General features: G+C 49.8%; 1 protein-coding gene across 1 annotated transcript in view; it reads right to left on the reverse strand.

Moving 5' to 3' along the window:
• Positions 1–14,289, reverse strand: part of COL20A1 (collagen type XX alpha 1 chain) — a 50,887-nt gene extending 36,598 nt beyond the window's left edge. The window contains exons 1-10 of the mRNA XM_053958485.1: positions 14,117–14,289; positions 10,528–10,612; positions 8,080–8,190; positions 6,300–6,443; positions 5,931–6,080; positions 4,819–5,019; positions 3,453–3,608; positions 2,380–2,499; positions 2,052–2,216; positions 694–858 (exon numbers count right to left, since the gene is read on the reverse strand). Of these exons, the coding sequence (XP_053814460.1) occupies positions 694–858; positions 2,052–2,216; positions 2,380–2,499; positions 3,453–3,608; positions 4,819–5,019; positions 5,931–6,080; positions 6,300–6,443; positions 8,080–8,190; positions 10,528–10,600 (1,285 nt within the window). The 5' untranslated portion in view covers positions 10,601–10,612; positions 14,117–14,289. The remainder of the gene's footprint in view (positions 1–693; positions 859–2,051; positions 2,217–2,379; positions 2,500–3,452; positions 3,609–4,818; positions 5,020–5,930; positions 6,081–6,299; positions 6,444–8,079; positions 8,191–10,527; positions 10,613–14,116) is intronic.
• Positions 14,290–15,079: the final 790 nt, after the last annotated feature.

The raw sequence follows: 15,079 nt of genomic DNA on the forward strand, positions 1-15,079 counted from the left end.
CATTCTTCAATCACAAAAATTTGCCAAAATTACCAAGCAAAAATTACTTTGGTTTCTTTATGAAGAAGCTCATTTTTCTTCAGCCTAACCTTCACCTTTGTAAAATGTCTATTTATGTCAAATACAAATCAATAAGAATAAATGAATTTATTTACATGAATGTCCAGAGCATTAAGATAAAATTATGTTTGAAATTTAGATGTTCCTATTCTGCTTAGGTCAATCTTAGAGCAAAAAGAGATAGAAATATGTACACAGTATTTCTCCTGAGGATCAAAGCTAACATCTGGAGTGGTTCTTCATGTTCTTCATCATGCAAGCTGATCCCTAGCAAAGGAAAAAAAAGGCTGCTTGATTTCAACTTGAAAATGCCTTGGAGATCCATCATTTAAGGTTTAGTGGAGAAAAAAAAAAGTGTATAGGTGTTTTGTCATCTCCTCATCCTACCTCCACATTTACCCCATACTCTTTCCCTCGTCTCTTTTCATACTAGTTCTTCTGCTTTTGCTGCCTCTTTTTGGTTGGAAGAAACTTAGAAAAGGAGATGGATACAACATATTTATCACACCCTCTGATAAAGGAAGAGGGAAGGGAAGCCCCTTTTCCCTATAATGCTAATTGCTGTCATTAGGCAATTTTATCCTCCAAGAGGAAGGGGGATGGTGAGCAGCAGGAAGGGAGGCCCCACTTCACCTGTGGTCTCCTTGTGGCTCCTCTCCTTGATCCTGGTGCACAGGACCCGTGTGAGTTTGCCCACCAGGGAGCTGAGCAGGGGGAAGTCCAGCACGTTGTAGACGGTGAGCTCCAGCGGCTCCGAGGCCACCTGCCGCAGCTCCGCCTCGTCCGCGTTCTTCACCCCTGCCGCCAGAGAACCAGCCTGAGAAACTCCCAGACAGGGGCTCACCACCACCCTGCTGTCCAAGCACAGCCTCCCAGTCACCCCACTGGCACAGTGGTGTCTTTTCCTGCAGAACTTTCCTACGGCGACCACCTCAGCCCAGCCTGGGAAGAGCTTTCAGCTCAGAAGGCCTTTAGTGGCCTGGAGACAGCCTGGTGAATCTTCCTTCTGTTTTCCTGCCTCCTCACCACTTGCAGGCTTTGCTATCAGAAAGGTAGATATTTTTCAACCCGAGAGGCAGTTGGCATAAACAGATGAGGGACTGAATGAACAAACAACCATTTTATATTTATGAGGTGCCAGCACTCCCCACAGAGAGCCTGTTGTCAGAACACCACATTGCATTTCAACAGTCAGGGATGAGCAAAAAGCAGCCCTTTTATATAACAGAACTTCATCACACAGCATCCTCCATCCCCATCCTTCAGCTCCCCCTCCTCATTGACTCTCTGCTGACCAAGCTCCACAATACAACTCATTTTTCTTCCCAGAACTAAGTTCAAGGTTCCCTAGCACTGTCCAAGGAGGCTCAGCAGCTCTCCTCCCTCCATAAATGCCACTTATCTGCATAACCCTGTGCAATAAACCCTCACTTGCATATTCCCAACAAAAATTAGCACTTAAACTTTTGGAGATTGCATTTTTAGGGGAGTTTTTATGTAACTTTATTGCTCATGTATCAGTCTCCAGCAGACTTTGTGTGCTCCTCAAGGCCAGAGCTGCTCAAGGCCATTCTGTGTCTCAGTGTTGCTGGCAGACAGTGAAAAAAAGATAATGTTGTTATTCAGAGAAATGGGAAGTTGTGAGAGGCAGTAATTATACAGGAGGTCTCCTGCCACCCCAATACAATGTTCTCTTGCCTTATTCCACAGCTAAGAATATTGTTTTCATGGCACTGGTCCCTGAGGCTCCCAAAGTTCATTAGATGGGAGGTGTGAAATCTCCAAAAAGAAAATATCCTTTGAAGACACTGCCTGGGCTGAATGAATGAGTTAATTTTCATCTGAGCCACAGTGTAATGAGGTCTCACCCACTACCTCAGTCCTACAGCCTCAGGATGCTTCTGTCAAAGTTGAGGGAACATAACCTTATTTGAAGACGACCAAAAATACGTTGGCTTTTTCCTACAGCTCATCAAAGGCTGTGATCTTACCAATGGCAAATATCTCTATGCCCAGGTTTTTCAAGGTCTGAGCAGCCAGGTTGGCATCATCCTGGGATTTCCCATCAGTCAGGAGGATTACCAACTTCTCAGCCTCCAGCCGGGCACCAGCATCTGGTTTCAGATTCTGCTCCAGGACGTGGGTCAGTGCTAGACCTGGAGAGGGGCAGAGATGGAGGTTGTGCCAGAGCCCTCCAAAAAACCCCCATGCTTTTACTGTTTTCTCTGCTTCCCGGTGGCCACATTCCCCCAGAGCACATTACCCACGGGAACAGCTTCCCCCACTGTGGCTGTTTAGAGCCCTGCCAGGTGGAGTTACCTGTAAAGGTGTTGCCACCCTTGTACCGCAGATTCCTGACGGCCTCCAGCACCTGTTCCCTCGTGGAGTAAGCGCTCAGATCCCACTCCGTGCGGGGGTCACTGCTGTACTGGGACAGCCCTGGGGAACACAGGAGCTGTGGGCATCGAGCCAGCCCAGGTGAGCTCAGGAGGCCCACTCAGGATTGGCAGGGAAGATGACACAAAATAATGACAGGGACTGGGGGTGAGCAGGTGGAGCTTCTAACTCCACTTCTCTGCATGGTTCTGAGAAAACAGCATGAAGTTGAGTCAGGGGAGGTTTAGGTTGGATATCAGGAAAAGATTCTTCCCCCAGAGGGTGGTGGGGCACTGAACACGTTCCCCAGGGAAGTGGTCACAGTTCCAGGCCTCACAGAGCTCAAGGAATGTTTGGATAATGCTCTCAGGCACAGGGTGGGATCTTTGGGGTGTTCTGTGCAGGGCCAGGACTCGATGATCCTTGTGGGTCCCTCCCAAATCAGAATATTCCACAATTCTGTGATTCTTTGCTGCCATGCTGGGAGCAAAGCGATGCCTCAGACCCCACGTGGTACAGAGGTACACACCCCTGTCATGATGATCACAGGTAGTTGATAAGGTGTCAGGGTTAATCCAGGTCAAACAATCAGCTGCAAGGGCTGAGAAGGATTTACCCCATCCTATTTCATGTACAGCCTGGCTGTCAGCATCACTCAGAGCTGCAAGTAGCCCCATTCCCTGCTGAACTCACAGCAGCCCCAGCGGGGCATTGCACTCAGTGCACTGGTGGCTGAGCACCTCGTCAGAGGTGGCAGCAAATCCCAAAAATATCTCAGCATCACCACCCGAGCTAGGGCTGCCCAAAGACAGCGCTGCTGTTCACTGTGCAGATATTTCTCACAGCCACTAGGGGCCAGAGCTTGCTGCCAGATGGGAAAAGCTTCCAAGAGCAGCTCAAGGACCCCATCCTAAAGAAATAACAGCTCCCAAGAGGAGCACATAACCACGGGGACAAGAGACCAAGGCCCCTTCAAACATCAACACCCCAAGCCAGGAAACAGGAGCATGTCCTACCTACTCTTATCTTGTCTTCTGCAATACTGAATGGGGAAATCAAATTGCTCAGGAACTCCTTAATGAGCTTGAAATTGTTGCGCCCGATGCTCCAGGAGCCATCCACAAGCAGGACAATGTCAATCATGGCAGGTGTGTCACACTGAAACTGGGAGCCTGCAGGGGAAAGGTTTGATACTGAGAGAAGCAATTGTAAGGAGAAAAACCTGCTTCAGTTTTAAGATAAAAATCAAATCTGCTGTGCAGGGCCTTGTCTGGATGGTGGAATGGACCATCTGCCAGTCTGGCACATGTCAGCATCCTGTGAAAACCGTGGAGCCAAGGATAACCTATCTCAGCACCTCGAAACGGAGTGGTGTGCAGCTGCACCTCTGCAAAGAAGGGGTTAAAGCTGTCAGGAAGCATGTGCTAACCCAAGCACTGCTCTCTGCAAGCTGTCAGCTCCATTCCATCTCTGCCCCAGCCCAGTGCTTCCTTTTATCTAGCTTAAGTCTCCAAGAATTGCAGGTGATTGCTTAATTCCATTCCATCATGAGATCCCCTGTGGGCTACAATTATTTCATGGCTTTATATGAAATCCAATCTCTCAGTAAAAACCTTCTGGCACCATGGATACTTCAGCTCTGCCTTCCTCCCCACCCCAGCCTTCAGTTCAGCAGAGGATAGATAAGGCATTTTGCTAATTGTTTGCATCTTCCTTGAGTATCTCTCAGATGGGGAATTTTCCATCTTTGGTGGAGGGGAAACAGATGATCCCACTAAGATTTATCAGGCTCCAAGGTGTGTCTCCTCTCACAGACATGGATTTCTACTGGGCCCAAGGGGATGCTCTGGCCCATCCCATTCCCACCATTTCAGCAGGCTGGGAGCCATCACAATCTCAACTGAATCTGAAGGCTCCTCATGGATCAGTTATCTGTGAAACACGAAGAACAAGCCCAGAAGGAGAAGCAGGCCGGGTAACAAACACCCTGGTGCTTGGAAAGGAAACACCTTGGAAAGGTCCATGGCTGGGGGTGCTCTGCTGAAGAACACAAATGCTTACATGAATCTGCCAGAAGCAGGGGGAGATGACAACATGAAGAGAGAATGGTGCCAAATCAATTAAAATCAATAAATTAAATCATCTGGAAGGAATTTTTGGCCTAACTCCAACTTTCTTGAGAATTCATGTTGTTCTGCAGAACTCCAAATTTCTCCAGTGAGCTCTGAGAGCTCCCACAGTGTGACCTAGGGATTGGAAGCACAACCAGCAGCACTGTACTCTGGCGGGGGGGCAGAGGGTGGGCTGGAAGGCTTGAATTCAATGAGTATTAGGAAAAACAGGAGAGAAGAAGGAGCAAGACATGTTTGAGCCCCATCTCACCTCGTCTCAGTGAATCCTTTGGGGGTTTTTCTTTTCCTGGAGACTCTCGCTCTGCATTTGCAGGAGTGTGCGAGGATGATTTTGGGGTTGTTGATGCTGTTTCTGTCACGCTGGCCTCCACACTGGGCTGGTTTCTTGTCGTTTCTCCTGAGCTCTTTGGCTGAATCCCCTTCTGCCTTTTCTTTTCAGCTCTGTCCTTTGCTGTGCTCCAAAGAGAAAAATCCCCCTGTCCCTAACTGTGTTATCCCCATGCAACCCCACTCCTCAGCTGATTTAAGCCACATTTGGCACAGGTGTAGGGGGCTCAGAAAGGGTAAAATTCCTACAAGTTTATGGAAGTAGGTGGATAGACAATCACCACCTTCATTCATACCTCTCTGAGAGGGCTGCATGTGTGCTCAGGAGCTAATGTTAAAGATGGATCACATCAACAAGTTTGTCCTTCCACTTATCTTCAATGATGAAAAACAATGAATGTTTATAAAATATAAATCAGGGAAAACATCCCATGGCACCTCATACCCAGTTGCTTTCCAGAGCTCAGCAATCTGTGACTTGCAAATACCCTGAACTAGTGCAAGACTTTTTGGATAATGGCCCTGATGGTTCTTTCTTCCATCAACAGGTGTAATTCCTTTTTGAGCCCATGGAAACACGAGACTCTGTAGTTACATATAGTCCTCAGCCAGGGGGGTTGAGGAAATCCTTCTTGTAGAGCACCTGTAGCCAGCCCTGGGACACAGAACTTGGGGAAAAAAACACCATCAGCCCTAGTGCTCAGGGAGCTGCTTTTTCTCAAAGGATCCACATTCAGTTAAAGGATGAGTTTGCATCCGCTGAATTTGGGTACCTGGACATGCATTTTCAGCTTGGCTGGAATGAGGGGCAAATATTTTTACATGGTTTGCTGTGTTTTACAGCTAAGAATTGTATACAAAAGATGAGACCAGGCTAGCAAGGCTTACTGAAAGAATATCCCTTGATGAAAGGAGATTGTAGTGAGAAAATGGGAATGGTTTTAGGGACAGCTGAATGCTCCAGCCGTGGCAGCATGGCACAGGCCTTGGCTCAAAATCAACCCTGTGTGACTCCAGGATGGTGAGAGCACCCACCTGAGTGCGACAGGGCAGTGTTCAGGGGTGGTGGGGTGGCCTCTGCCACCCCACTGTGCTCAGCTGCCGAGGAGGTGAGATTCTTTCCTGACGCAGCTCCTGCATTCCTTCGGTTGTTTCTAGTCTGGGATGCATTTCTGAGCTCCTCTACTGTAGGAAGACCAAAAGCAGAGAAGAGAGACATCTAGAAAAGCTTGTGAGCCACAGTGCCTCCCTCATCCCCATGTCCCTTTCTAACCTTCCAACCAAAATAGTGCCAGGCTCTGGGATTGCCAAGCAGTCTGCAGGGCCAGAGGATGGGCTCTGAGCAGACATATCCCCAAGAGCCTCAGGAGCTCTGTCTGGTAAAATCTAGCTCTCTCCACTTACTCACAAATTTCCTCTTGGCAAACAGGGCTTCCTGGGAGCCATTGAGCACGTAGACCTGCAGGGTGTATTCCTTGGTGGGGCTCAGCCCTCCCACTGTGGCTTTGGGAGTCTTGGTTTTCAGCATGACTTCTTGCTCCGAGTCCCCTGAGGTGGGATGAAGCCACAGTTCAGAGCCTGTCAGAGCTTAAATTTAAGCTGACAGTAGCAAAAGCAGCACTGAAATGCAGGGAATGTCTGCCTAGGGACTGCAGTCAGCTCCTATTCATGCTTTACATTTTGAGGAGCTCTGATTTTTACTCTTTTTCTTCAATGTAGAGTTGGAAAGATTGAGGTAGGTTTTTTAAATCTCTGGTACGTGCCCAAATTAGAAAATTACTTCCCATCCAGTATTAGTGCAACTTTCACCAGCTTCCCAAGGAGCTGTTGAGTGAAAAGCTGTTCAGAGTGTAGAGGCTGGCAAGTGCTTATGAAAACACCCAGCTGATTGAGGTCATATGTGACAAAATAAGGAAGTGACTCGGAGTTTTTGGAGGTCACTGCTGGCACTTGGACTCATCTTACCCCAGCTGTGCTGTCTCTGCCCCATCTGTCTCCAAGGGCAGCTGCTGCCTGCAGGGCACAGCTCATTTCTGGGGCTGGCACTGCCTCCAGAGCCCTCCACAGCCGTGTCCCAAGCTGTTGGACCCTGTCCTGGGACTGGGATGCCTTGACCAGCCAAGAACTGGGGCGTTTCTGTGCTGGCAGGGCAGTGAGCAGAGGGAGCAAGGCAGTGACTGCTGCCCCATGGGCTCCGTGCTGCACAGAACAGAGAGGCACAGCAGCTCCCTAAACCCCTCTGACTAGGAAAGGTCTGCAAGCTTTAAATGATGGAGATGGTTGTGCTCCTGACCCAGCCATCCCCGTGCTCCTGCCTGGGGCTGGAAACTCCCCAGCCTGAGAGGGAAAGCCTCAGGCATGTGCTGGGAGCGCCGGTGGGGATTCCCTGCATTCCCGGGATGCTCCTCAATCTCTGCTGAGCTGAGGCTCTGGGGAGGAGCAGGGCAGGCAAGGAATGAGAAACCTGCTGCTCCAGCCTGGGAAACAGGTGGGGGCTGAGCTAAAAACGGGTGGATGATCACAGGAGCTGCCGCCCGCACTCCTGCTCCGCAGCTCCCTTTTCCGGCTCGCTGGGAAAGCGGCAGCGACAGGGAACCGAGTGCCAGCCACGACTAAGGATGGCTCAGCCCCTCCTCCCCGCTGAGGGACATCGTGTCCTTCCAACACCGCCAGGTTCAACATCTGAAATCAGGGAGTAGGGGTAGGGAGCTAGGGGGATGAGCCTACCCACGGAAATAGGGTCCAAGACTTCCCATTCCTTGTCCCTGCAGGGGTGGGAGGGCTCCCGCAGAAGAGCCAGGCAATGACCCTGTTTCATTTTTGTCTCACAGAGTCCCAAAGAACAGCGTTTCTGGCTAAACCTTTCCCCTAGGATGAAGAGGGCTGCATTTCCTCTCTTTCCTGTGGATGAGTGAAAAAGGGACCGTGCCTGCATTGGCACTACAGGCTGCTGCCACGGTGGCCAGAAAGGCTCCTTGTCAATGCTGCACGTACAGCCCAGTGAAACCAGCACCTGGAACCAGAGCAGGCTGTGGGCAATTCCCTCTGCCTTGTCTCTATTCCCTTAAGGTGTAAATAATGGTCATGCTTAGCTCCTGTTGTGCTGCAGACAAAAGGTGGAGCTCAGTCCCCCTCTCACACAGGAATCTCTGCTGGGACTCACGCCCGGGGTGTCAGCACGCACCTGCCATGGGCTTTACCCGAACTTTGTAGCCACCGATGTTCCCTTCAGTCTCTTTCCACTTCATCTGGAGCCTGTCTTCTGAAAGGACAGTGAGCTTCAGCCGGCCCGACCCTGGGGAGGAGGAGACGTGTCCGTGCTGTTATGGGCGCAGTTCCTGCCACAAAACCCACGTGTGCTGTCTCCTCTAAGGACTTTGTCCTACAAAGGGAACCTTCCCCACCCCAGGCAAGTCCTCAGCATCCCCTGGGGCTGCGTGGCGGCTCCTGCAGTCCCCTTGCGCCTCTGCAGGCCTGGAGCCTCCTGTGCAAGGAGGAGTTCCTCAGGGGCTCATTTTATACCCCTGCAGAAAGGGAAAGCAGCCTCCCCACAGGTGGGGGCTTTCTCTGAACCCTCCATGTCTTGAAGGGCTCTCCCAGGACCTTTCATGCTGAATGTTTTTTTACAGCAAGTGTGTTCAGTGCAAACTCGTGAAATGGGAGAGCAGCAAACAGATAAATGGGCTCAAGCAGAGCTCTTCTATAGGCTCAGGCTGCTGAGAAATACAGAAATTCCCCAGGTGATGGATCCCACGCTTTTGCAGAATGATCATTTCAGAGGCAGCTCCAAGGACAGCTGGGTTTAGAAAGAAGGAAAAAAAAAAAAAAAAGAAAGAAAGAAAACCTGATAAAGTGTAAATAACAGCTCCTGGCAGGACTATAATTCATGGGCACCAGCTTGTATCAGTTTGCTGCAGGGAGCTGCAAGCTAAATGACAAATCCTGAGGGAAAAAATAGTATCAGACAAGGAGGTAAAGAGAAGAAAGAGCACATTCCTTTATCATCTCCAGATTTCACAGCTATCTGTTAACCCCAGCTCGATGTCTGAGCTCACGTGTCACTCCTTGAATCCATGATTCCTGTCACACAAATGTCACCATATGAAACTTTTTCTCTCGGCTGGCTGCAGGATGGCAGCTCAGCAGATTTCTCTCCCCTCCCTCTGACATTGTGCCCAGAGCTGCCTTTCCAGCAGGATGCCCTCATTTGCAGTGAGTGAGCACACGATAAACATCTGCACCCAAGTGTTCCCCTCATTTGCAGCTGTTACCAATCTTTTTCCCTTTACAATTACTCACAAAAAAATAAATCAATGAGTGACCTGGAGTTTCTGCTCAGTGTTGCCAAAATGTCACCCAGGGCTCCTCAGCTCCCTAATCTGCTCTTGCAGGATGCCCTGACACCTCCTGACATCCCTGCCATGATGTCACCACCCAGGAAAGCAGTGAGAGCTGGCAGTGAGGTTCCTGCTTGTCTCAGCCCAACATCTGTGCCTTAACTTTTCCTTGCAGGGACTTCCTGCAGGCTGCCCAACAAGCAGATAACTATTTTGGGGAAACAAAGCTCAGATTCACATCTCACCCCAGGCAAATCTGAAGAGGAAGAAAGAAAACAGGGGAAAGAGGGGTGAAGGGCAAAAAGCAAATCCTAAAATCATGCCTAAGAGAAATGGTAAAAGATCATGGAACAATGAGGGGAATTCATAGTTAGATTAGACATGGAGCTGTCTTCTTTTGGCCAAGTGTGGTCCAGCTCCTTGGGCATCATTCTAGGAGCCCAGAAGCTAAAAAGACAAGAATGTCCCCAGACAGACCAGAAAGGACATCATCCTCTAAAGCACCATTATGTGCTGGATGCAAATGATCCCCAGTGCCATGAAAGCTCCACTGTTTCCTTGCCCTGTGTTAGATGTGCACTATTTGATGCTGTAACCTTGCTCTCCAGCTCAGAGGGAGTTAAGCCCAGGCTTAACTGCAGAAGTCTGGAAGATCCACAGCAGGGAGACACATCTGTCCCAGCCCTGCAGTGCCACCACCTCTCCAGAAACCTTTGTGCTCTTCCACAGAGCATTCAGACATAACCTAAAGGTGTCTCTTCCACATCAGAGAGGCTGTGCTGAGGTGCTGTAGGCATTTTCTGGTCACTCTGGGGGGCAGGATGACACAGGAGGAATCACCTCCTGCTTTCTCACCCAGATGTTGCACCACATCTCACCACAAACATCCAAAGCAGCAAGGTGCAGTGTCTAAAGAAGCAACAGCCTTTTTCTTCCTATTTCTCAGGCTCCCACAGATCACACAAGCCCCTCATTGCTTGCACAGGCTGAAATGCATCCCTGATGCAAGGGAGTGGCTGAACTGCTGCCAGGGATGAGGACAGGCCAAGGTGGGGTGGGGAGGGATCGAGGGGCTCTCCCCACATGGGCCCCCTGACCCCTCATTGCTCTTCATGCTTGGAAAAAGCTGCTTGGAGCTTCACCAGCAGACACCAGAGCACAGCAGCCCCCTGGCATCCTGCCTGGCTTTGGGAATGCCCCTCTCTGTGGTGTCACTGCCAGCAGGAAGGGCTGGGCTATCCCAGGGGCAGAGAAAGCACAGGGAACAGCCCCGCAGGGGCAGGCAGGCTCCTTACCTTGGCCCACTCGTCCCCAGACATGGCTCACCACAGGCAGGCAGGCAAGAAAGAACCAAGTGTGAATCAGCATTGTGAGCAGGACCTACGAAAGGGCAAATGTCAGGAAGGAGAAGTAAAAGTTGTATTTCACCACATCAAAATGCAGGTTTTGTCTGTCCTCATTTAAGGCACCACAAGCTCAGGGCAACATTGATGGCACTGAAAGGGTGGGTGGAGAAGAACACACAGATTTTCCTGCAATCCGTACACATTATTTTATCTTTTTGGTCCCTCCAATATAGCTGCTCAGTGCCTTGGACTAAACTGTGTTTATAAACCTGGTGGGAAATGCTCCTCTCCTCCTGCTTGTGCCTGGGGCTGGGCACTGCTCTCTGGAACTCCCAGTGATGGGCTCTGTTCTGATCAGAGCCCATCACTGGGATCTGATCATGGAAATCTGATCATGGAAATCAACAACATTAGCAAATGATTGGACAGAGAGATTCCAGAATAACTTCTGGTTTAAAATGTACAGAAGTAATTCATTCTGATTATCATGACCCCAATCATTCCAGGTATACAGACAGCAGGTTTCTCATGTCCCTGGGATGCACACACCAGTCACAAGGGGGAAAGCACAAAGAGGAGCACTCTGTAGCAGCCAGGCTCCTCAAACCACAGATTTAATGACATCAGTTGCTGTGATAAAGCAATTTTGCAGAAGGAGGGATCCACAGACCCAGTGGAGTTTGTATGTGAACAGCTTACAAAGAAGGGGTTTATTTCTTATTTCATTCCCAAAAAGTTATATCCAGGATTTGTTGGGATAGTTTTCCTTTCATTTGTTCACCTGAACAGACTGAAAGCAGACAGGACAGACTAACCCATGGCAGAGGATCAGTTTGACTCAGAAATAACCTCTGCAGCATGGCCAAAGCTGACTGCCAGCCTCAACCCATGGACCTCGAGCACCCACAGTTGACTTTGCCAGCCTGGAATTCAGTGCTGTTCAGTTTGGGTCAGGAATTTTGGGTCAGCAGAAAACCACCCTGATGGAAGCAGTGCCACCCCCTCATCTGGCTCTCAGCAAACCAGGTTTTAAGCACACGTTGTTGGCCTTTTGTCATCTCTGCGCTCCACGTTTCAGCCTCACTGCTTCTGGCAGAACCAGCCCCTGCACCCGCTCCTGCAGTGACATTTCACTTGTGTTCACCTTGATGGACAGGTATGCAGAGGCTCCTGGCAAATGCCTGCTTCCCCTCAACACAGCAGCTTTGTAGCAATTTCAAGGAAAAATAAATATGCAGGTGAGTGACCCAGGCATGATCTGTTTAAATCAGATCTAAATTGGTGAAGATTGAATGGAAAAACATGCAAGTTGTAACAGGGAGTTGTTAACCACCCTTCTCTGCCTGTGATTTTTTTTTTTTTTTTTTTTTTGCTTGAAGATGAATGGAACAACTGCAGTGTAACCGAAGCCTTTAGCCATGGGAAACACTTGCTTTATTTTTCCAGCTAATAAAATGAGGTCATTGTTTATTAAAAACAGCAAACATTTTATAGGTGAGTTTCAGGACCCTGACTGTCACCTCCAGGAAAGCAGAGCCTGCCCTGGCTGCAGAGGTGTGTGTGCCAAACAGCAGCAAAAAGTCACCATTTTTCAAATTCCTTGAAGTAAAACTTCATTTTTGCCATTTTGCAATGCCACCAAACTGCTCTTGGTTTCCTTGAAACTTCTATGCAACTGCTGACAATCAGGATGCCAAACTCTGGCAAAAGCACTGGATTGTGTGTGATCTTTTCACGTTAACCAGGGTTATATGGGATCCAAAGTCCAGAAAAATGGACTCCTCCAGCCTGCACTCATCTGGCCTTACTGCAGGCTCTGATTCAGGCAGGAACTTCCACCCTGTTGTGTCAGTAAGGATGAGTTCAATATTACCATGGAATCACAGACTGCTTTGGGCTGGAAGGGACCTTAAAGTTCATCTCATTCCACCCCTGCCATGGTCAGGGACACTTTCCACTCTCCCAGGTTGCTCCAAGACTCATCCAACCTGGCCTTGGACACTTCCAGGGATCCAGGGGCACCCTCACAGTAATCCTGGTTTTAAGCCACATTGGGCACAGTTAGACCCCAGGCTGTGGATCTTTTCTGCAGCTTTAAAGCAAGAAACAGGGACTTCATCTCTTCTGCCATCTCAGAGGCAAACCCATCACCATTCTGCCTCTTCTGCTACAGTCATTTTCCTACCTGTAAATCAGGAATGAGAAATGCACCTGTCTGAAGTGCTGGAAGTCGCACATCTGGAGGAGCTCCCTCTCCACAGCTCACCTGCCACATCCCAAGCCCCGACTCCAGGACTCCATGGTCCCTCCCCATCCATTTCTGCCATCAGTGGTGCCAGCAGGCAGCCAGGCTGAGTGTGGCCCCTGGAACTGAGGGGACCACAGTGACAGCAGCCTGCTGGCAGGCAGGGAGCCCACAGCACGCTGATGCCTCTCTCCTGTTACCCCCAGGGAAGGAATGTGGAGACAGCAGCATATGGAGCAAGTGGTGAGTATTTCCAGAGCCTGGAAAATAGGGGTGTGTGGGGAGCACACCACTTTCCACTTGCTCCAGCCGTGTGCTCAGAGGAGATTTGGAGGTTAAGGCAGTCAGAGAAGCCTTTTTTTGTACAGGAAATTTTAGACGTAGTCACCTTAGTTAAAGAAAAAAAAAAAAAATGCCAGCCCATATTTAAATCAGCAGGACTAAAGGTGAGGATTTGCAGGCACTGTGAATTATTTCCATCCTCCACAGTCACAGTCTGGGGACATTTCCTCATGTCAGAGGTCATCACTGTCTCTGCACAGACGTGCTGGCAGAAGCAATGCCACCTCGTGTCCCACTCACTGCGGGACACATGAGCAGCGCCAGGGACAGCCCTGCAGGAGAGACAGGGACCTGCCTGAGGCAGGCAACTGCAGGGAATAAATCAGTCCCACATTCCCTGAGTGCTTTGCTGATTAAAAGACCTAAAACAGACTAAAAAACACAAATCCATCAATTCTAGTGTCTCTTGGAAAGCTCCTCTATTTCAGTTCCACTGTTGAACAAAAGGTTTCTCGCAGCACCAGACTAAAAAAAGTCAGGAAAAAGTTCCACTTGTAGGCTGAGCTTTTGCAGCTCCCCCAGCCCATCAGACTGAACCCACCCACACCTCCAGGTGGGAAAAACCCACGCAGGTAACAAACCCTTCCAAGAACTCTCTGGCAGCAATATCCTGCAGTTTTGTACTCTCAACCACAAAACAGAAGGGGAAAAAAATATCAAACCAACAAACAAACTGCGTTTTTCAGAGCCACAGCCCCTGAGGAGCTGCCAAGGCAGTGCTGGCAGTGTTTAGACTGATGTCAGGGAATGTGCCTTGAAGCCACTTCACCCCAAAGGATGGGACCTGTCCCCCCTGCCCGGCACCAGCAGCGCTGCCCCGAGCACTGCACCAGCTCCAGGCTTCCAAGCTGCAGAAATCCCCTTCTTGGGATACCCACACATGCCCCAGAGGAACAAAGCCCTCCTCGGCATCCCTGCAGACCCAGCCCCGGCGGGGAAGGAGGCACAGACCTCTCGGAGCGGCGCGGCTCCCCTGGAGTCAGCCGGGACGGGCGGCGGGTCCGGCTACATCCTGCAAGTGGGGGAGAATCATCTGCTCCTCGGCGTGATTAAAGATTTCAATTCCCAGGCGTCAGGAGGGATAAGGAAGGGGAGGGAGAGGGATGGGATTCCCCCACCTCCCTCTCCGCATGCACGGCTTGGCCCCTTCGCGCGGCCAAATAAAGCATGAAAAGCAGGAGGCTGCTTCTATGGGCAGCAGCAAACGGCTTTTAGGGGCTTTGCTAATGAAATAAAAGAAAATCCCTGCCTGGGAGGCTGCAGGCTGATTTCCTAGAACGCAGCAACAAGTCCTGGATCCCGCCCACCCTCAGAGTGCCCGGGATGAAGTCAGTGCTCACATCCCATTAATAGCTGTGAGAGCCCCGCGTGTGCGCTGGAGGGGAGCTGTGCTCCGTTTGCTTAAGGAAATTAAGCACATCTGTAAGTTTTGCAGGGCCAGAGGCTGAATCATGAACTGGAGCTCCTCAGCTGTGGAACCAGCCCTGAGCTCCTGAGGGAGGGATCCTCAGCACCAGGAGCTCCTGGGAGAGACCCCCAGCTCCCTGCCAAAACTTCTTCTGGACAGATTTTGTCCTTGATGCTGGGAGGGAATGACTGACAGTGACATTTCTCGTTACACAGGCCAGACTTTCAGCTTCATCTGCAGGGACTGTCAGCATCAGTCTCCCATCTCAACTGAGGTTTCAGATATTTGCATTGCCATTCAGCAGGAAACATGGATACCTTTGGAAGTGTCAAGTTAAACAGGAAAAAAATCATAGTTTTCAAAATATTTTGCACATTTAACAAATATTTGTTAGCTCTTTGCAGTTTTGTTTTATAATCTTGTAAGTACTTGAAGCATCACAATATACAGACCAAAGGATAATACCAAAGGGAAGCACTTAAATAATAGAATTACAGAAGGATTTG

This window comes from Vidua chalybeata, chromosome 17 (genome assembly GCF_026979565.1).
Source record: "Vidua chalybeata isolate OUT-0048 chromosome 17, bVidCha1 merged haplotype, whole genome shotgun sequence".
Lineage (NCBI taxonomy): Eukaryota > Metazoa > Chordata > Aves > Passeriformes > Viduidae > Vidua > Vidua chalybeata.